General features: G+C 37.9%; 1 protein-coding gene across 1 annotated transcript in view; it reads left to right on the top strand.

The window, feature by feature from the left end:
• The first annotated feature begins 366 nt into the window (after nt 1-366).
• Nucleotides 367-23,830, top strand: part of LOC115435819 (sodium/hydrogen exchanger 1-like) — a 71,438-nt gene continuing 47,974 nt past the window's right edge. The window contains 5 exon segments of the mRNA XM_030158431.1: nt 367-679; nt 8,394-8,836; nt 8,838-8,915; nt 12,594-12,844; nt 21,390-21,607. Coding sequence (XP_030014291.1) covers nt 367-679; nt 8,394-8,836; nt 8,838-8,915; nt 12,594-12,844; nt 21,390-21,607 — 1,303 coding nt within the window.

Raw genomic sequence — 23,830 nt, 5'->3', positions numbered from 1 at the left:
AGAGCTGCTTGTGTTGCCACATTCAAGTCATGCAGCCTCAAGAAACTGTGAATTGATAAAAGCAAATAGTTACTTAAATTTTATGAGTCTCCTGCAAATTAGATTAGAACAGGAACAGAAAGAGAGTTGAAAGGTGTCTTTTCATTCTACCGGCAGCTCTTAATTTCAGTCTTATCTACTAAATGTGGGCCCATGGGAAATATTCTGTGAGTCTACATGTTTTACATATCATTTCCATCTTTTTTCCTTCCGGAATTCTTCAAGCCACACTGTTAGTGGAGTCATACCAGTGTTCAAAAAGCCATCCTAATTAGGGCTGGGTAAAGAAATCAATTGGATCAATGTTGGATTGATTTTATTTAAATTATGCGTTATCGAATAATAGTGGATGAAATCACAGCATCGCGAGTACCTGATCTGGGTATCACTGAGGCACCACCGGTTCTGTCTTGCAGACCCCAGGGGGAGATGGGGCGTCTCGATCTAGCTCATGATGGTTCTGGCATGGGAGGGGCGTGGACAAAGGGTGGAGAAAACACCTCTGCGGGAGGTCATCCCAGCCTCAAACTCGAACCCGCAGTTTGGAGGAAATGGCCGAGGCGGATCACAGAAGCCGGTCGTTCTAGGAATATTAACTTGGATCCGCACCCGTGGCTGAGTGTGGAGTTAGAGAGGAATAGTAAAGTGTCTTCAATTTCACTTTCACTTTGCATCGCTCTGGCAATCATGGACGGCAGATCATCGTCGTTATATTTGTCGTCATCTTCGTTATTATCAATTACTTCAGATATCTTCTTCTCCAAAACTACTGGTTGGATTCATTTATAATTTTATATGTAGATTCTTAGGGACAATGTCTACAAATCCTGTTCACAGTTTGGTGAAATTATGAATTTTGAATTTTTGGTGTATTAAATATTTGCCTTTACTTATAATGGTCCATATTTTAATGGGTTTTAAACCTGGAATTGGTGACAGATAACAATATAGTTACTATTGAGCACTGATAGGAAGTTATATATGAACTTTAATTTGGGTCCATGACCTTTGACCTTGAGTGACCTTGAAGGGTCTAGATTTCAACAATTTTCTTCTCCGAAACTACCGGTCAGATTTATTTCAAATTTTACAAGTAGCTTTCTTGGGACAATGTCCCAATTTTTTTGTCCACAGTTTTTAGAAATTTTGATGTTTTACATTTTTGACAAATCTGTTAAATATTACAAATTTGCCTTTGCTTATAATGGGCCAGATTTTGATGGCTTATAACATGGAAATGGTTACAGATATGAAATTTAGTTATTATGGACTTTCATTTAATTTGTTGAGTTATCCTGCAGTGAAAGTGCCACCCACCGCTCCTGCATCAAGGCCACAGGACTCAACATAGTGGTAGAACCTGACAACCTTGCAAAAGATATCGATTCTTCATAGAACATGTCAGTGAGCTGCAGGACCATTGGTTCTATTTATACTCCAGGTGAATTGTAGTGGAAATAACCAAATGAGGACACTCTGGACAGGCATGAGGTGATCATGAGATATCACAGCCTGTGCAGCAATTATTGACTGCCTTTGGAAATAAAATAGGCCTACTGTTCAGCATAATTTGTTTGGTTTTGAGACCAGTGTTGCTGTACAAATATAAAAAAGCTATGTAGTATATAGTCTATACAGAGCATTATAGTAGTGGACAATCTTACGAGAACATATCACACATTCAATCACAATTCACAATGCGACTTATGTTCTTTCTTCTCATATTTGACCAAAACAGTCAATGGATCATGTATTTATGCAATTGAATTTATTACATTAAACAACTCACTATTTCTTCTATAGACCATTATTTTGGTAGTAAAATGAGGATCAGTACCTAGGTGTGTGGGTTAATGAAACTAATTGTCAAATTTTGATGTTGAATCTTGAAATTCTGGCACACAGACTTTCATTGGACAATGTTTTGTCAACACTCTGCATAAAGGCAGGGAATGACCTGACAGGAAGCATATTTGTGGCTTGGCGGGTTATAGCACGGATCTGCAGCTGTGTCAAGAATGTGGACACGCCACAGATCCACGTAATTAAATGTTCATGGAAGTTATCATGAAATTTGGAAGTAACTGTAGGATAACATAAGATGACACAACTTCTGCAAAAACTGTGGCCATCTCTGAGATTAATAATGGTGTAAGACCAAGTCAGACGATGATATTTCTTTGCTGGGAATCGCAATCATGATCCCTAATTTGAATAATGATATTTCTTCTCATTCTCTAAATGTAATAATAATGGTGGATCAGATTTGTATAGTGCTTTTCTTGGCACTCAAAGCACTTTTACATTGAATCCATTATTAATTCACCCCACAGTCACACAGTGGTGGTGGTAAACTCCATCTGTAGCCACAGGCTAATGGAAACATGGCTGCCAATCCATGCCAAACATTAACACACTAGTATGAATGACACTGGAGGTAAGGTGGGTGAAGCATCTTGCTTAAGGACACAATGGCACATAACAGGAATGAAGCAAGACTTGAACTGCCAACCTTCTAGTTATTGGATGACCTGCTCTACCTCCTGAGTAACACTGAAAAACCAGAGACAACTGATGGATATTTATGTTTCAATGTTGTTATTATACCCGGGTGGGGGTTTATAGATATATCAGGAAATCTGTTTGTTCTTCCGTCTGTCTGAGATTTCTGTCCAACCAATTTCTCTGACACTGTTCCCTCTGATTTTTTCAAATTCCACACACGTTCTTTACCACTAGGAAAGGTGCAGTGCACAGTTTGATTTTTTGGGATTTTTTTTTTTTTTTTTTGTTACACATTCTTGACCATTTTAACTTAGGGCTTTTTCACACTGCGTACCCAAGTCTGTATCCAAGTCCGTATCCGAGTACGGTGGACCCCCAAAGTCCGCTTAATTTTATCAATGTGCGCGAGTACTGTCCAACTAAGAAGGTAGTTCTGGATATGGACTCCATGGACTCAAGTACGATACATTGCAGTGTGAAAGCGATCTGTGCCCAAGAACAGGTGTGACCTAATCACCACGAGACCATAGAGGGCGCTTCTGTTGTCTCATGAAAAAGCCTCGCATCCGTGCGGCACGGGCTCGCCTTACCGACCAAACCACTCGGTGATATATCAGGGTCTACAAAGGTCACTCTTCTTCACTTTGCCTCAAACAGGCTAACAGATAGAGAAGTATTGCTGCCATTGTAGACAAATGAACAGAACAGTCGCGCAGTTGATGATGTAAGGGTTTGTCTTCTTCTGACCTCTGTCTTTGTTGGATAGCAATAGAATTCCTTCCACACCGCCACTACTGTTTCGGCCCTGAAACATACACTCATACTCCGGCATGGGCTGCGGTACGGGCTTGTGAATGTGAAATCTGCGGAAAGGTGTGAGTGTATCCAGGTACGGCACAGATTTGCATACTCAGTGTGAAAACACCCTTAGAAAATGTGTCTAATTGACTTCTTGGACTGTGTTCACCCAATTCTTTTCAATTCTTCAATCAAGTTTTCAAAAGATTTAAAGTTAAGACTCAAAATAAATCCCTGGATAGGCAGGGTATCAGTCAACAGGACCAGGTGGGTGTATAGTAAAACTCTGCTTACCTTTTATTCCATTTCATTTAGTTCATTCAGGTTGTGCATTTCATCAGCAGAAATTCAATAATCATCAAGTGAACAAATATATACATACCCATGGTCGAAAAGGGAGCAGGATTAAGAAAATCTTAGATTCCTGCCCCCTTCTAAATAGTAATAACCTTAATGGTTAGACTTACACAACTAGCTATAAAATCATGCTGTATAAAGTCAGACAAACCAAACAAAATACCTCCAAAGATAATATAAAATGAATACAAACCCAAGTGCAAAACTACATGTCCAGGAAGTACAAAACATAGCTAAATATATTTATTTGTTTTATGTGTCTTTTGTTCAAGATGGTTAAGAAGACAGAACAAAATAAGAACACGGGTGATCAGGAAATACAGCATTGATTCTCCCTAAAGCCATTACTTAATTTTCACTTCTAACAAAGTTCCTGATCCACAGGTGTTCAACTACTCTGAGGTTCCAGAAACTCCCAAACACCAACCCACCCCCATCCAGTCCAGTCAATAAATGAAGTGCAGAATGAGGTCTTGGGCACAGGCTTATCAAGCAGTGTCCTTACTGCCTTATGTGAACAAACACAAACATTATTTATGTATGGGTTTATTGCATAATCAAGATAAAAAAGCAGGTTTTGATTTGATTCATGCTCTATTGCGACTGGCTATAATCTACCTTGTCTCACTACAGCTTCAATTTTACAACAGTTTTACAGCTCACATAATAAGGTCACTAGCACTTACTTTTATTGCTGACAGACTCTAAAGAATTTTTATGAATGGACTGTAATACACACTAGAAACATCAATGCAACAAACAACCCATGGAAAAAAACTCTACATTACACTAGTATTTATGTATGATGGTATATGGTTGTGACGGTAAAAATACAGTATATCTAGTCGTAGAGATTGTAAAGTGGGATGTTGAGTATCCAGCGGCCTCATTGTATTGAAGGTGGACTGGACATTGGTACCCTGTTGTGTATTTAAACAGTGTCATTGCTGTCATTTGGGGCCTTAAAGCTTCCAGTTTGGGGAAAAAAAAAAAAATTAACGTAAATGTCTATGTGAGGTTGTGTTTTTTGTTAGACCCCCTAGATAGGCTATATCAGGAATTCCGTGTATTTGTGATTTGTGTCCAACAGATTTTCTGGACACTATTCACCCAGTTCTTTTAAAATTTCACACAGATTTTCTTTACATGTCTTTTCTAAATTGTTTTGCTTTTTTTTTTTTGCAAATTTTTAAAAAGTTTTCCAAAAGATTGACAGTTAAGACTCAAAATTCATCAGTGAGAAGGAGGGGCAAAGTGTTGTACGACCGGGGCGGAGGTATTGGTAAGCTTCGCCTTCTTTTTCACTTGTTTGTGTCTATGTTCCATATAAAAGTGGAGAATAAAATAAGAAAATCAAATGCGATAAAGTGTGGTATAAGTACTTGGACCTCTTGAGACCCTGCAATGTATTTTTGTCTACTGTAGGGGACAAGAGTGTCACAGCTTTACTTTCAAAAAAAAAAAAAAAAAAAAAAAAAAAAGAAAACGCTGTTAACTGCAAATGGCATTCCATAAGAAAAAATAAAAAAGCCAAAACTTTTACTTTTTTGGGTCTCAGGAGGTTAAACCATTTCATAGCTGAATTTATAGACTATTTATTAAGTTGATATAAAATGACACGTTAAGGCTTTTTTTTCAACCTTGGGATTGCAACCTTACATGGGGTTACCTGGAATTTCTAGTATTTATTAAAAAAAACAAAAAAAAAATTTACTAATAAAAAATATATGGTGAGTTGAGAGAGACAATCACAATACATAAAAGACATGACAAAATGAAGCTGAAACTGAAGCACTGTGGTACTGTTTATCTTTCAAATGTTCATTGTGGTCGGTTTCAGATGCTGCAGCTCTTTCATAATTACCTCCGCCAGGGAGGTTATGGTTTTGCCGGCGTTAGTTTGTCTTTCTGTCCGTGTGCAAGATAAATCAAAAAGTTATGGACGGATTTGGATGAAAATTTCAGGAAATGTTGATATTGGCACAAGGAACAAATGATTATATTTTGGTGGTGATGGGGGGGGGGGCAGATCTGTCTTGGCGGAGGTCTGCGCTCTCCGAGTGCTTTTCTTGTTGAAGTATTGAAAGAGAGAACAAATTATAACATACGATCAATAACTACAGGGTGGGGAAGCAAAATTTACAATATTTTGAGGCAGGGATTGAAAGACAGTGTATGACCAATTAGTTCATTGAAAGTCATGAGAATTTTATTTGCCACAAGAAAATTGACATAATAGAAATGTTTTTATTCTATGTGTCCTCCTTCTTTCTCAATAACTGTCTTCACACGCTTCCTGAAACTTGCGCAAGTGTTCCTCAAATATTCGGGTGACAACTTCTCCCATTCTTCTTTAATAGTATCTTCCAGACTTTCTTGTAATAGTTTTGCTCATAGTCATTCTCTTCTTTACATTATAAACAGTCTTTATGGACACTCCAACTATTTTGAAATCTCCTTTGGTGTGACGAGTGCATTCAGCAAATCACACACTCTGACGTTAGCTTCCTGATTACTCATATGGGCAAAAGTTTCTGAAAAGGTATGGATAATAGTGTTAGGTATGATTATGACATCAATATATGTTTGGTTTCAAAACAATTGACGTAGTGCCTGCTGAGAAAAAAACAACAAAATGTTCATTGTAAATTTTGCTTCCCCACCCTGTATTACTGTTGTACTCCTGTTCATTGTTACTATATCTCTGGAAAATAAGGTTTTTATACATCTTCTTAAATCTAATGATGTTTTCACACTATATATGGGGGGGGGCACTGATCTGCCTTGGCGGAGGTCTGCGCTCTCCGAGTGCTTTCTAGTTCATAGTTTGAGTTCTTGTTTGTTCAGTATTAATTGTCAGCCGTGTAAATCCAAGATGGACTGACTGTACATATCCTGACCAAGGAAAATTAAATTCTCACTTTGTGCAGTAATCTACACCTGGCTTTTCTGCCATAATAATATGCATTATATAGACTAAATGTCATCTAAAATTAACATTTATTTCAGGGATTAAAGTTCTCCGTCACCACAATGGATTTCCGTCAAATGGAAAAATTGAGGGGGGGGGGGGGGGGGGTCATATTGAAGTAACTTCCCCACCTGTTTCACGGAGTCCAGTTGCGATCCTGTCCTGGGTCTGCTGTCCTGAATCTGCAGGTGTTTAACACAGGCACGCCACGCACAGAGGGCTGATAGGTTTAACAGTGATGATAATAAGATGACTTCTTTATTTTTATGTCAGGAGGACAGATTGATGACTATTTCTCTTTGGAAGGAAACGCTGCTCATTCTGTGCCTCAGAAACACATGGACAAGTTCAGCTTTACCGAAGTTCAGCCTCCAGACGCTAACTTTAGTTTAGTGCTAACAAGTAGCTTTCATTATGAAAGAACCACAGCGAAAAAGGAAGAAGACAGAACTGATCCACATTGACCTTCATGTTTGGGTTCATAGCTTATCTCCTCTTGCCGGTATATGACTAGTGTGTGTGTTTGTGTTTGTGTGTATGTGCCCTTCCCGTGCGTGCGGCTGTGCGCACCGCGGCCTTATGCGGTTACGCGCCCGACTGCATAAGTGCTTTATTTTGACCCGTTTAGCATCTTATTTCTATCTGTGTGGTACAGTACGAAGATGAAATTGAATGAATGAGTAACACCCTTGGTATTTGCAAAGCCACTGTATTTTAAATACCCTCAGAGAGGATCTGGAACGGAATATATAAATATATGTAAATATAAAAGCAGAAAAAATAAAAGATTAGTTGGTTAGGGTTACATTTACACAGACATTTTCCCCAAAATTCATGTGCTTTTGGAGTTGGAGTTATGTTTTAGGAGTTCCTAAATTGTTAAATAAAAAGTTTTTCACTCATTTTTTGCAGTAAGGTTTTCTTCTAGTTATTTTCACTTGCTTCAAAGGTTTTCATCCCCTTTAAAATTAACCAGAGAGCCCCAAAATTGACCTGAAGCTTCAAAAATTTTCTGGGGGAGGACCCCCAGACCCCCCACCAATACCACTCATGACATTTTTTCTATCCATGTTACTAATCTTCTACACCTGTACACTCTCCCATTCAGTGTGTTTTACAGTATTGCCAAATTTGACTATATAAACTTGTACGCTATAGTAGTATTGTATTGCATCATTTTTAATAGTGGCCAATGATTTTGACCAGAAGAAAATTTTCAGTCAGATGAAAAATTTTTGCTTTAATCCCTGATTTATTTGCAACATAGTATAGCAAACTATTACATGATCAAAAACAAATTAATTTTAGCAAAAACGTGTCTCGGTTTTGAATGTCTGGGGTCACCACATCTCGAGCCACAAAAGGTTGGGAACCACTGGATTAAGGTGGTTGACTGAACATATTCAGTAGAAGCTGCCCGGTCCTTCCTTCTTTTACACCATGTTTTACCAGGTGGATGTTAAATCTGATGCAGAAGTTCAAGTTGTGGAATCTGGGTTGTGTTGGCTCACAGGAGTGTGGTATGTCACACTTGCTTGCCCTTGTTTTTTTCCAGTGTTGTCTTTGATAAACTGAAAAGTAAAGAACAGGAGCAGTTCCAGTTAACTGTAACTATATAAACACACCTTTATTTTTTTATGGCCACTGTCTCACAACACACCTGATGCCAATGTCGTTTAGCCTAAAGCAAGGTTTATCTGGAAGCACAGTACTTCCAGGTAAGTCTGGCCACATTCTTACCCATTCTATGATTTATGTTTTTGTTTTTTCGTAGGGTTTCACCTGATCCCCCGTCTGTCCAACATTGTACCAGAGAGCTGCCTGTTGATCACAGTGGGTTTGCTGGTGGGGGGGCTTATCAGGCTAGCTGGAGAGAAAGTCCCACCCGTTCTGAACTCCCACTTGTTCTTCCTCTGCCTGCTGCCGCCCATCATCCTGGATGCTGGCTACTTCCTGCCCATTCGCCCCTTCATGGAAAACCTGGGCACAATTTTAATGTTTGCCGTGGTGGGCACCGTGTGGAACTCCTTTTTCATCGGGGGTCTGTTGTATGCTGTATGTCAGATCACACCTGCTCCCTCCAGCCTCCACCAACTGGAACTGCTGCCTTGCCTGTTGTTCGGTTCCATCATATCAGCGGTGGATCCCGTCGCCGTGTTAGCTGTTTTTTGAGGAGATCCACATCAATGAACTCTTGCACATCCTGGTGTTTGGTGAATCACTGCTCAATGACGCTGTCACTGTGGTAAGTAAAGGGGACGGGAATGTAGATATAAGAATATTAACCCTTAAAGACCCAAATATACACTGGCGACCAAAACCACCTACTGATCAAAACTGTTTAATACCTGTTGATCCATTAATCCATGTAAATAATTGGTGTAAAATGCAATTTGTCATCTTTTCATGGTCATCAGATATGACCCATTTGGACATTCAGAGGCTCCATAGTTACTGTGGAAACACCTTGATCTTCTACAACATTGACTCACCAGTAAAACCCATGGAATTTGACAAATGACAGTGGATTAAGACACTTGGTTTATGTTCAGTTAATGAGAGATTTGCTGAAAAAAGTTGCCTTTTCTTCAATTTTCTCTGTTTCTGATGTAATAACCTTTGAATTTACTCTGAGCTTTTATGAACATTTACATGATTTTCACTGAAAAATGCAAAATACAGAGGATAATATTATAATAGTGCAAAAACACTTAACTGTTGTAATTCAGATTTTTCTCTCTATTAAACTTTTATTGATATCTTTGCTGAAAAAGCCACTTTTTCCTCAGTTTTCTCTGTTTTGATTAAACTGAGTTTTCATGAACATCTAAATTAAAAATAGGAAAATACATGATTCTCAGTTTTTTTTTTTTTTAAATGCAAATGCAGAAGATAATATTATAATAAATGGTGATAAATCACTTAGGAAAGGTAGAGAAAAAAATCCATTTGGGAACTGCCGCAACACTAGCACTAGGTCTTAATGGGTTAAATATGTTTATGTGTGCTTTTGTTGTAATTAGTGCAACTGGCTTTAATATCATTTTCTTTTTTATTAATTTTCAGCAGCTTGACTTTTACTTTAGTTTCAAAGATCTCAAATGCTCAGACATGCTTGTATGCTTACATGAAGTTTGTGTAGGAGTCTGTTTTGTTGAAAGAGACAGTCGTGGGCTGATGTTAGCTAACTACTAAACTAACGGCTGTCACATTAGCCTACATCTGTGACAACTGTCTGCAAACTGTAGCATACAGGGGGATAGATTTCCTGCAGAAATCCTTAAAGCTCTCTCCTGTGTTCTTTAGTGGCTTCCAGGTATACATCAAAAACCAGCCAGCTCCCAGCACCTCTCCAGCACAAACGCCACATAAGAACACAAGTGCACACACATTTTACTTATTGACCTTTAAGAGCAAACTTCCCCAACTGGCATATTTTCATACCTACCAGGAAACAACTTGGTACATTTCATTTGTTGAAAAGCATCCACCTGTTTATTTATTCCTTGGTGTTGCCTGTCTACAGGAACTCGAGACAAAAACTCATCAATCTTTTTTTTCTAAATAAAACTGTCCTATGTTTATGTCAAATTATCATTTGTTTAAAAATAAATAAATAAATAAAATAAAGGGATACTTGTAGGCAGTGAGTGGAGAAACAAACTTCCATTCCTGGTTGTATTTTGACGTAATCCACAATGGAGATGTTTTCAGTAATGATTACAAAGCAAAAACTCAACAGATCAAATTCATTCAACAATCAGCCCAACATTAGTTTAATGTAGATACTAGAGCCTGACCGATTATTCGGCCAGCCGATTAATTGGGCTGATTATAGCATTTCACCAATTCATCAACATCGGCCAATATGTAGCCGATGTGGCCGATATATTAACTTTTTTGCTGCATGGAGATTCTGTCGCTCGCTGCTCCTGTGTGTGTGTGTGTGTGTGTGTGTGTGTGTGTGTGTGTGTGTGTGCTGCCCGGAGAGTCAGACGAACAGTAAAGCAAGTTAGTTTCACTTTCACTCCTGCTCTGACAATGACACTATCACCCCCCCACACACAATCACATTATCATGGAGCTACTGCTAATACCCTACCAGTCCGACTCCGACCACCACCACCAGTGAAAATCATGGAGCGCTACTGCGCGCTCTGACAAGGATGAACCGCTAACGCCCCCCCCCCCCCCCCCCCGAAAATCACGGACCCCCTGTCTTATGAAGTATTCACCCCCCATACACACACCCATGTCCGTGCACTTCCTGTCTACCTCACAGTTTCATTCTGCAGGCCTGGGTGTTAATACTGTAGGGGAGACTGGGGACAGTTGTAACACAGGTCAGTTGTAACTCTTGCTATTGCTCCAATCAGGAACAACTTAGGACTCACCTAATTCACTCTGTACATGCTCAGTTTAGTCCTTAGTCCACATGGGAAGTTGTAGTGCTGTGGGGCAGATGCATCAAAATTTGTGAGGGAAAGCATAATTGTGTGGTAAGTAATATTTTTTGCTCTAATTATTTTTGTGATTGCATAGTTTGCATTTGAAAGTTGTGCAAATTATCTTTGTCAGATAAACAAAGATTTATGCAACTGTTAATCCACCTTTCCACAATTATCTGATAAAAGATTATTATATCCTGGGTAGATCAGTGTTCTTATTTCATATATCGGCCGATATATCGGTTTTCAGCCAATATCAGATATCGGCCGATATATTGGATATCGGCTTTTTTTTTTAGCCCCCAATATCAGTATCAATATCAAGTTTTTTCAGGTGTAACATAACAGTTTATCTTAAAAATGATCAAAAAACAGACTTTAACCCTTTTACACCTACTATTATAAGAGGCCACCTAGATTTCTTTATGGTTTTTTTGCAATAAAAGTGACAGAAAATGTATTTTTGCCAATTCTTACGCACTTTTTTTTTTTACATTCAATATCTGGCCATTTATTGTCATTATTATATCTAATAGATGCTTAAAACAGAGTGTTATAGTAAAAAAACTAACAAAAAAGGGATTTTTTTCATCATATTATGAAAAACAACTGTAAATGTTTATAATGTAATTTTATGATTACAAAAATAAGCTAGTAACTATTTTACATGTACTCAAATTTTTTTTTTTCTTTTTTGCCTAGCGCATTCTGTTTTCATGTCGTAGCTTCTTATTTTTTATTATTTCTAGTCATTTTCAGCCTGTGATATTCTCTGTTCACTTTCTGTCTAGTTGTTAACAGAACCCCCATAGAGAGAAAAACATCCACTATCGGTTTCTTTTGCACACAGTACATCTCTTTCTGTCCTGGCTAGCTTTTTGCATATAGATTTACATATACACAAATATACATACATTTATATAATATTTACAGCTAAAAATAACTAACTACTATAAAAAAATTCAGATAAAAACAGTGGGGAAAAAGGCTAATCACTACAAAAACATTGCAAAACACACTAGTAGAACACTCCAAAACAGCACTATCACCATTATATCCAATTATTTACAATAATTCAACACAAAAACAGTGCTTAAAGTAAGAAGCGGCTCTGATTGACTATACCTGTTGTTGTCGGCCCTGCTTTGTCTTCTACTTGTTGCCCCACACCTCCATCACTGGCAATGTGGGCCTCTACCATAAAGGGTTTATACATGTTATATAGTGTCAAAAAGCTCACAATATCAGCTTTCCGATGCTGTTTGAATTTTGCAGTTAACACAAACGGTTCAGGATGTACGGTTATTTGAATGCAGTAAAGTGCAAAATGTAGCGCCGGAGCAACAAGCGTCATAAAAGGGTTAAAATGGCATTATGTACTGTGGTATGATCATGTTGTAGCATAGATAAAGGTTTCCCAGGCTCGCACATGACAGACAGGAGTTCACTCTATCCTCTTGTCGACCGTCTCCCAGGTGCTGTACCACCTTTTCGAGGAGTATTCAGGCGTTGGCACGGTGACAGTGTTGGACGGCGTCCTCGGAGTCATCTCATTCCTGGTGGTGTCTCTTGGCGGCGTCCTAGTCGGAGCTATCTACGGGATCCTGGCAGCCTTCACCTCACGCTTCACCTCCCACATACGGGTCATCGAGCCACTTTTTGTCTTCGTGTACAGTTACATGGCCTACCTGTCAGCGGAGATGTTCCACCTCTCTGGCATCATGGCGTAAGTTTGGCATGGTCTGTCATCGGAGGGAGCAGTTTTGTATCACTTTAAAGCAAGGTTTTGTCTACTTCCATCCTACACCTGTACAAAGGTGTAGCATTTACACAGTACAAAGGACATCTTGTTTCAACTGATCAAGTGTCCAGAAAATTGTATCTGAAACTGACTTCCCACATTTAAATAACAGTCTAAGGCTACATTTAGACTGCAGGCAAATGTGACCCGAATCCGATTTTTTTTGCCCATATGTGACCAGCATCCAATCTGTTAAAAACAGTTTGAACAACACAAATCTGATTTTTTTAAATTCAACAAAGGACACTTTCATATGTGGTCCTAAATCCGATACGCATTTGATATTTTGCAATGAAACTTCAGTCTGAACGTTCAGGTTGCAGTTATCTGACCATTATATCATTGGAATGCAATCACTAAATAGTCAGTTTGACTATTTAGTGAACAGTAACAACTAAATGAAACAAACAATCGTTTCATTTCAGCTGAATTAACTGTAAAACTCATTTACATAATTATCGCTGTCGGGTGGAAACCTCCTAAGTCAATTTTTGGTCTTTTTTTTTTGTCATTAAACATTTGTATTGGTCAGACTTCATGTTGGCCTGATAGTTTTAGAAAAACAGGGTGACACAAAAAAAACAGGAACTTTTTAACAATCCAATAAAACCAAGAGTGGTTGAAGAAAAATATTTTATTCATAGTAATTGAAACCTTAAAACATGCCATTTAAGAAACAATGATGGAATTTTCTTTTTTTTTTTTTTAAATTACTTCCTGTAGATGGCGTCCTCCTGTACGAATGCATTCTTGAAATCTGCTGTTGAGATTCCTCATTGACCGCTGCAACATCTCAGCTGGGATACTGTGAATTTCATCCTGAATTCTCTGTTTTAACTCATCCAGAGTTCTCGGTCGAGTCGTGTACACTTTACTCTTGAGATAGCCCCACAAGAAAAAATCACAAACGGACAAATCTGGCGATCTAGGGGGCCAGGGAACGTTACCGAATCTTGAGATCACACGGTTACCGAACAATTCTCGCACAGCCGCCAATGGTTACTGAAATGGGGGTGTGTTTACTTGCTCAAGGTCATTGTCTCGCAGTGCTGCCACTTGCTCATGTCTGCCAATACGCACTTCAAAAATTCCCGTTTTTTTGGGTCACCCTGTAATTATAAAAAAATAAAAATTCCGTCATTGTTTCTTAAATGGCATGGTTTAAGGTTTCAGTTACTATGAACAAAATATTTTTCTTCCATCACTCTTGGTTTTATTGGATTGTTAAAAAGTTCCCGTTTTTTTGTGTCACCCTGTATTTAACCAATGAAAAGTGTTGAAAACGGCTTGTAACTACATCTCTTAACTCCATTAATTTACTTAGAATATACATTGTCTCTCCAGTTTACTGAAAAATAACCATTATGGACATAAGAGATTTCCACCTAACAGTGATGATAGGTTTTCTGTTTATAGCACAGGTGTCAAACATGCGGTCTGCTGGCCAAAACTGTCCCACCAAAGGGTCCAATCTACCCCATAGGATGGATTTGCAAAGTGCAGAAATTACACAGAGGATATTAACAGTAATTATACTTACAAATAATAACAACTCCAAATTGTTCTCTTTGTTTTAGTGTAAAAAATAACATTAAATTCTGAATATATTTACATTAACAAGCGGTCCTTTAACAATAAAATGGGAATAACCTGAACAAATATGAACGTGAAATGTTTAACGAAAATTAAGTGCAATTTTAACAATATTCTGCCTGTTATTAAATGTTTGCTGCCTTTGTAGATCTGATCCATTATGAACATTGAGGCATAATATTGTAAAAGTTGCGCTCATTTTCCATTAGAAATTTTAGTTTTTTTGAAGTTATTCACATCTTTTTTATTTGGATAGTTTGTAAATGTTAATATTTTCTTACTTTAGTCTTATTTTCCTGCACTGAAACAAAGAGAACAACTTGGAGTTGTCATTATTTATATGCTGTTATTTTATTTTACTGGTCCGACCCACTTGAGATCAAATTGGGCTGAATGTGGCCCCTGACAGAAAATGAGTTTGACACCCATCGTTTATAGGAATTAAACAATGAATGAACAATGGCATGTACAGAGTAGACTACACGTTGCTGTCACTTCTAAGTCATTTCCAAGCTGTTGCTCTGTAGTGATAAGAATTTGTATCTTCTAACCACATCATCTGGCCAAATGAACTCACACACACATTAATGGCAGCAGCTGTGCACTGAAATTGCTGTAACTTTATCTGCCGTACAGCCCTGGGTCCTATCAGCATTAGCCGGAACACTAAAAGCACTTAAACGTCAAGTCTAAGACCAGACAGGGAATATGAACTAATGTATGTGCTGATGAATTTACAAGTGGCTGCTGTGGTGAGATCTGGTTCTTCCACTGCCACTGACAGCAACATATGGTGGAAAAGGTTAAAGCTGCGTATGACGTTCATCCCCAATTTATCAAATCTGTAAAACCCAAGTGATAGGAATCCGTTAGTCTTTCCGTGATTACACACCTGAATTACTTCCCTCACAAGCCGTCTGTTCGTTTACATACCAGACTGAAACTGAAACAAAACTGTCTCTCAGGTCTTTTCCACACAGCCGAAGCAACAGGAAGCAATGAAGCCGTTTCTGTGTTTGTTGCTGCTGCAGCCATACTGCAACTACGTGGAATTCCGAAAAGGCCTGAGTGACGGTTTGGTTTCAGTTTCGGTTTGGTATGTAAACGAATGAACCACTCGTGATGGAGTACGCTTTGAAGTTCTTCACCATGAGGGAAGTGATTCAGGTGTGTGATCACTTAAAGACTAACAGATTCGTGATAGTTAGGCTATCACTCGGGTTTTACAGATTTGATGAAAAATTGGTGACAAACGTTCTACGTTGCTTTAACCCTTTCATGCATGAATTATGAGACCCTTAATCAAGATTTTTTTTCCTGAGTGTTTTTATTCCTCTTTAGGCATGAAAAAAACAATGCGACTGAATTTTTTTTTTTTAATGAACCTATTTTTCATGGAGTTACAAAAATGTCCACTCAGCTGGACACCATGCGTTTAGTTTTTGAAGCAAAAAAAACATTGCATTTATTGACATACTGTGTGGAAGCTATGAAATACGAACATTTTTAATGACACTAATCTGATGTCTTCTCACATTTTAACATACTCTAATACTAGTTATTACTCATTTATAATAATATGCAACAAAAAAACAACTACTTTTTGTTTAAAAAAAAAAAAAACCCTGATAATTACAGTCTAATGACAATTAGAAGTTGATTCACACTGAAATATGTTAGTGCAGATCAGGTTTATCAAGAACAGAAAAGTTACAGTAATGGTATAAATGTCAGTGTATGGGATGATGCATGAGCGTCCTCTGTGTTGGCTGATATGGAACTAAAACAACAAAACTCATGAATATACAAGAGAACAGCTGGAGAATAGCTGTCCACTGAAGTGACCACAATGCATGAAAGGGTTAATAATAACATAATGATGGATTCTTTAAGGGCGTTTTCACACAGCGTACTTGAGTCCGTATCCAAGTACGCTGGACCCCACTGTCCACTTAATTTTATGAATGTGAATGCAACCGTTCCGTGCTCGAGAACCGTGCCCAAGTCCAGTTGAGAACGTAGTCCTGGGTTCAGACTGCCTGGACTCCGGCACGGTACGTTGCCGTGGGAATGCGATCTGTGCCCGAGACTGGAAGTGACCTAATCACCACTCCAACAACGGAAGTGGGTTAATCACTACAAGATCATAGACGGCTCTCCTGTTGTCTCCTGGTCTCCTGAAAAAACCTTGGATCCGCGCGGCACAGGCTCACCTTACCGACCGAACCACTCATGATACCACCACTCAGTGATGTATCAGTGACAACGAAGGTCGCTCTTCTTCACTTTGCCTCAAACAGGCTAACAGATAGGTAAGGGTTTGTCTTCTTCTGACTTCCGTGTTTGTTGGATAGAGACAGAATTCCTTCCACACCGCCACCTACTGTTTTGGCCCTGTAACACTCATTTGTACTTGGGCACGGACTGCAGTACGCGCGTATGAACGTAACATCTGTGGGAAAGGTGTAAATGTATCCAAGTACGGTACGGACTGGGGTACGCTGTGTGAAAACACCCTAAGACAGTTATAGTTGGCAGGTACAAACCCGATTAACAACTTTTACTTTCTACACAGCCATTTCTCACCTAAAAGAGAAACACCCTGTCTGTATCTGCAAAGAAATATTTAACTCACTCTGATTTTTTGGTATTTCACCATTGCATTTCTGTGACTGGTGCATTTATGGCGATATAAATGTCTAATAAAGAAAACAGCCGAGATTTATTGTACACACTGGCATGTGTAGCATTACTTGGATCCACTCTAATTATGAACTAATGCAGATTGACTTTGGAGCCGCACCATAACGTAACATATGAGATGCATTATGGCTGATGAAATGTTGAGAAAAAAAAAAAAAAAAGCTTTTTAATCTCTGCATAGGCTGCACATTTTACAGCTGAACAACATAAGAGTCTGACAACAGTTTTAGGAAGATGTTCAAATGTTGAAATAACTGTTAACGAATCCATGTGTTTATCTGACTGGAAAAAACTGAAATCACCACATCTGACTCAGAAGCCATGGGTTACAGACCCCTGACATAAGCTGTTAGTTACCGGCAACCATAACATGCACATAAACACAAAACAGTTGCGTTAGACGGGAAACGCCAATGAAACGTCACTATGCAAAAAGATCCACTCAGTCTAAGGGCTAAGGCAGGGGTGTCAGACTCAGCTTGGTTCAGGGGCCATATTCAGCCCAGTTTGATCTCCAGTGGGCCCGACCAGTAGAATAATAACATAATAGCCTGTAAATAATGACAACTACATTTTTAGTGTTTTAGAGCAAAAAAAAAAAAAATTTTGAATACAAAAAGATTTACATTGATTTTGATGTGATTCATTCACTAATTTCTTTCATATTTATTCTGTATGTACAGGGTGGGGAAGCAAAATTTACAATATTTTGAGGCAGGGATTGAAAGACAGTGTATGACCAATTAGTTTATTGAAAGTCATGAGAATTTATTTGCCACAAGAAAATTGACATAATAGAAAATGTTTTTATTCTATGTGTCCTCCTTCTTTCTCAATAACTGCCTTCACACGCTTCCTGAAACTTGCGCAAGTGTTCCTCAAATATTCGGGTGACAACTTCTCCCATTCTTCTTTAATAGTATCTTCCAGACTTTCTGGTAATAGTTTTGCTCATAGTCATTCTCTTCTTTACATTATAAACAGTCTTTATGGACACTCCAACTATTTTTGAAATCTCCTTCGGTGTGACGAGCGCATTCAGCAAATCACACACTCTTTGACGTTTGCTTTCTTGATTACTCATATGGGCAAAAGTTTCTGAAAAGGTATGGATAATAGTGTTAGGTATGATTATGACATCAATATATGTTTGGTTTCTAAACAATTGACGTAGTGCCTGCTGAGAAAAAACAACTAAATGTTCATTGTAAATTTTGCTTCCCCACCCTGTATGTGTATACAGGGCACGATCTTTAAAAAAAAAAAAAAAATTGTCGAGGGGGGGGGCAGCAGTTGTATAAGTGGGCGTAACTAACACTGGCATGAAACAAAAGTGAAACTTTACAGACTTTCAACGCCCAACTGCCGGTTCTATTCCTCTCTTATACAGCAGATCTTACACAAAATTTTCACAACTTCTAACCTGTATCCACTGGACCCCCTCCACTGCTCTATGGGCCCCCCCACAAATGCTGGACCCCATGAATTTGTCACGTTTACCCCCCACCTTTTATGGCACTCCAGTGCATGGGGACGTTTGTGAATTCTGAGACTGCCGACAGTTCGGTTCAGGTGAACGTTAGTGTCAGTAATGTAGGATATAGGTGGAAGAAAACTGTCACAACCTGCCTGTTATTTACACTGGTTGGTTGTCCCCCCCGAGGATAAAATTCAGTGAGCAAAAGTGGGGATGTAAAAACTAGAGGGGGCGTTGATATTCCCCATTCCACCCAAAAAAATCACACCCTGTGTATATATATATATAATATATATATATATATATATATATATATATATATATATATATATATATATATATATTATTTAATTTTATTTAATTTAACTTTATTTTATACATTTTATCTGGCAAATACTTGTGCTTACTGGCTAACACAAACTCCACCTACTTTAGAACATCCCTCCTGTGTTACATCTTCAGAAAATATACGCCAACACTCAGTGACTGAATGTCTGAGCCTTGACACTGCAGTGGAAACCCATTTCAGCTCCTCCCGCTTCAGCACCACCTCAGTTCATATATTGTTGTAGATCACTGTAACCAACGGTATCTTATAACTCACCTGACCCGGCGCCGCCTGAATCAACCCTGAATTTATAACCGTCCCAACATCCTGGTATTTCTCATCAGCTTCTCCAGTGCATATCAATCCATTTAGCATTTAAGGTGCAGTGACTTACTGGCGATGTTGACAGGTGGTGGTGATAAAGTGATTCCCCATCCTGTCAGGGCCAAGCAGCCTCAAGGACAGTCTTCTACCAAGGCCTATGGCTGTCTTATTTTAGCCTCAAATGAAAAACTGGATTTGGCAAGATGTTCACTGCCATGTGTGACTATTAGGGTTAGTTTACTATGAATATTCATCAGCCCCTCAGTGACAGTGGAGAGATATGGTCCTTCTATTATGTAAAGAGACAGAAAATAATATCTGAGATTGCAGTAAACATAATGCTGTTACTAGTAAAACCTGCGTTTATATATATTTTTTTATTTGTCCTTCATTTAACCAGGAAAAAACTTGGCAACAGCAGAATTACAGACAATAGAGCAGGGGAGATGTCAAACTTATGTTCTTTCAGGGGCTTCATTCAACCCAGTATAATGTCCAGTAGGTAAAATAATAACACAATAGCCTATTAATAATAACAACTCCAAATCTTTGGGTGTTTTAGCGTCAAAAAAAAAAAAAAAAGAATTATGAAAATATTTACAAACTATCCAAACAATGAAGTGAATGTGAATAACTTGAAAAAAATTAGATTTTTTAAGAAAAATGAGACCAATTTTAACAATATTTTTACATGTGCATTATGGATCAGATCTACAAATGCACAAAACATTGAGTAACAGGCAGAATATTGGTAAATTGTACTTAATTTTTTTTTCAACATTTCATTTTGTTCATATTTGTTCCGGTTATTCACATTTTATTGTTAAAGGATCATTTGTTAATAATATTTTCATAATTTAATGTTATTTTTGTGCATTAACACAAAGAGAAAAAAATGGAGGTGTCAATATTTATTGGTATAATGATATTTTTTTCACATTTTTCCAAAAAGAAAATATGGAGTCATTATTTATAGGTTATTATGCTGTTATATTTGTGGAACCTGAACTAAAATGAGTTCAACACCTTTGACAGTTAATATCGTTAGTGTCATTTTTGCACTTTTTGCACAAACTCAACCCACTGGGGCGTATGTTTGACACCCCTACAATAGAGATTTCATCCATACATCCACAGTAAAAATATACATAAAACACATAGTAAAAGTCAGTTCTAAAACCATACATATATTGTTTTCTCCTGGAGGATTCTGTTGGGTTTCTTTAAATTGGCAACTCTGTATGTAAAGTGTCTTGTTGTGATTTGTGATTTGGCGCTATATAAATAAAACTTGATTGACTGATTGATTTGATTGGTTTTCCCCTGTAAGTCGCTTTGGAAATAAGCGTCTGCCAAATGCATAAATGTAAATGTAAAACACTAAAGACATACATCTAACACACCATCAATAATTGAAAAGGTACTAAAAGTATGTAACAATGGTCCTTAAAGGCATCTCAAAGCAGAACCCGATTCAGTTGGTTAGAAAAACATTTACATCCAGATTTATCCTTTTCCCATTCATTTAAAATTAATTTTTCTATCTATGGATCTTCTTTAAGAGTCCACTGATTCTCAGACTTCTGAACACAACAACTTCAAAATAAAGGTAACTATCTACTTTACACATCCTGTTCAAATTGTAGAATTTCTGCAAAAATCACTCAGTCCTTGGACTCAAACTTACACTGTTTCAGTAGTGACGTAAAAATGCATTCAATTTTATAATGTAAATCTTGATAATGTATAAAGAAAATAGAGGTATTTTATGAACTACACTTTAAAAACAATTGAAAAATAATTCCAGTATCATTTTCAGAATTTGAAACATGGAAAGGTAGGATTAGTCATCACCGAAAACACCAAATAAATGAGGTTTTTATATATTAACCTTAGTGCTCTCTCAAATTTGGATATTAAAAGATGATAGAAGAATTTTAATCAGCATCTAAGATTTGCATCCTGGCACAGCTGTTTGTAGCAAAAGGTTCTATACATATATATAACTGCTTTTCTTGTTTATATTGGATTCCTCTTCATTTCAGGTTGATTGCGTGTGGGGCAGTGATGCGACCCTATGTGGAGGCCAACATATCACACAAGTCCCACACCACCATCAAGTACTTTCTGAAGATGTGGAGCAGCGTCAGTGAGACCCTGATTTTCATCTTTTTGGGTGTAGCTACAGTCGACGGAGACCATTCCTGGAACTGGACCTTCGTCACCGTCACCGTCATTCTGTGCCTGGTGGCACGGGTCATAGGTCAGCCGAGTTCTGTTATAGTACTGGGTAGGCCTGTAACGGTACACAAAATTTTCAGTTCGGTACGTTTTCGGTTTTCAAAGCCATGGTTCGTTTTTTTTTCAGTTCGGTACGGGAAGAAAGAAAACCCCTCAAAATGTCTATTAATCCATTTATGAATTTTTTAACATTTTTCCCCCAATTTTTGGAGACAATAGAATATAGAAAAACAGGAATAATATAATTCTGCTGCTACAAATCAAATAGAAAATAAAATAAATTATTAATATTACTAAATGTATTTTAAACATTAGTATTGCACTTTTCCTTGAAAGGTAGTTTTGAACAAACAAGAAAAATCTAATCACAGTTCTGTCAGTTCACATTCTGCATAAAAATACCAAAAAAAATCCACATGAAGTGCAACATTAACAAGAGGGTAAACTGGTATTCTGTTGAAACAAACTGAAGAGGAACTTTGACAACACAATGAACCAAATTATTTATTTTAGGACAGAGAGCAAACTGTTTAGGACACTGTGTGTATTTGTGTGTGCCTGTGTGCACGGGGGATTTTTTTTTTTTTTTTTTTTGTCGGAGCCGGGGGGGTAGGGGGGGTGCGCAGTTATATACCTGGGGGTGCGGTCCATAACTAACGTAACGAACGCTGTCATGAAACGAAAGTGAAACTTTACATACTTTCAATGTTCTATTTATTCCTCTGTTATACAGTGTGCGTGATAGACAGACAGACAGACAGACAGACAGACAGAGCTAGTGTAAGTGTTTTAGAACTACCGTAGTTCCTAGGGGCCAAACAACGTCCGTCTTATTAACGTCTCTTTCCTCGTTGTTGTCTTTCACCTGAACCTGAACTGATCCGAACTGGACTGTACTGATGGTGGAGGGTCTTCAGTCTCTTCCTTCCAGGTTCACATCATAGTTGTTGTTTTTTTTTTAACCTTATATCAACTGCTATTTCATATTTCGGGTCAATGTGTGCGTCCTTCCATATGTCTGTGTGAAACTTGCGCGGATTTAAAGTTCCGCATTGAACGACGTCTTTCATTTCTTTTTCTTTTTCTCATCATACTGTGCCGTTTCAGTACAGCTGTGTACCAAAACGGTTCGGTTCAGTACGTGTACCGTTACAGGCCTAGTACTGGGTAGAGATGCACCAGGATGACTGACTGGTCCTCAGGCTAATTCTGCACTGGTCAGATTTACATGTAAATAGGATAGAGTAGAATAGGATAGGATAGGATACAATAGCCTTTATTGTCATTGTGTGTTCAATGAAATTAGGAGCGCTACTTCAGTCAGTGCAGCAATATGAACAAAAAGCCAATATGTCAGAAAATCAAATTACAAGATTTTACAAGAAAACTTAGAGGTAAAATGAGAAAATAGAATCTAAAATTTAACAAAAGTAGAATAAGACTAGAACCAAAGTAGAGTAAAATAAAAATGGACATAAAATATGAGAAAAAAATATATACGCACATATATATAATTCATATTTTATGGCTATTTTTACATTGCCTACTAAGCTCTGCATTGGTTCACGTCATGTACACATTAACACAGAGTAAGATCGCAGTCACTCTCATTCTGAGATGCCATCATGTGAAAGTGAAATGAACATGACACATCTCTGCAGTCGTGGTGCCAAGCTGCTTAGTCCATGACAAATGGCACATCTACTGCCAAATAATTTATACAACAACAACAACAACATGCAGACAGGCAAAAACACATACCTCAGCTAAATCCACTAATCCATTACATTTGTCAGGGCCAGTACCTTTAGTTTGAACTGATTATTTATAGCTGGCGTTCCAATTTCATGTACAACTCGGTAATATTTCAACTGTTGTTATTTGATCAATTTTCTCACTGAACTACAAGGGTCATAAATTATAACTACTGCGCTATTAAACATCATCGCTGTCGGGCTTTTTTCTTTTTTGGCATAAAACGATTCTATTAGTCAGTCTTCACATTGGCCTGAGGGTTTTAGAAATATTTAACCAAAACAAAGTATTGAAAACAGCTTGTGACTACATCTCTTAATTCCATTCATATATGTTGATTATACATTGGTTTTCCAGTTTCCTGAAAAATAGCCGTTTTAGACATAGGAGGTTTCTGCCCGACAGCGATATGTTATTTTTATTTTAGCTGTGTTGTTTTCACAGCTCTGTGTTGTAATGCTCTTACTGATGATGTGCAACTAATTAGTGC

The sequence above is a fragment of the Sphaeramia orbicularis genome, chromosome 16, assembly GCF_902148855.1.
Source record: "Sphaeramia orbicularis chromosome 16, fSphaOr1.1, whole genome shotgun sequence".
In the NCBI taxonomy this organism is placed as follows: Eukaryota; Metazoa; Chordata; class Actinopteri; order Kurtiformes; family Apogonidae; genus Sphaeramia; species Sphaeramia orbicularis.
This window is presented reverse-complemented; position numbering and strand designations above follow the sequence as displayed.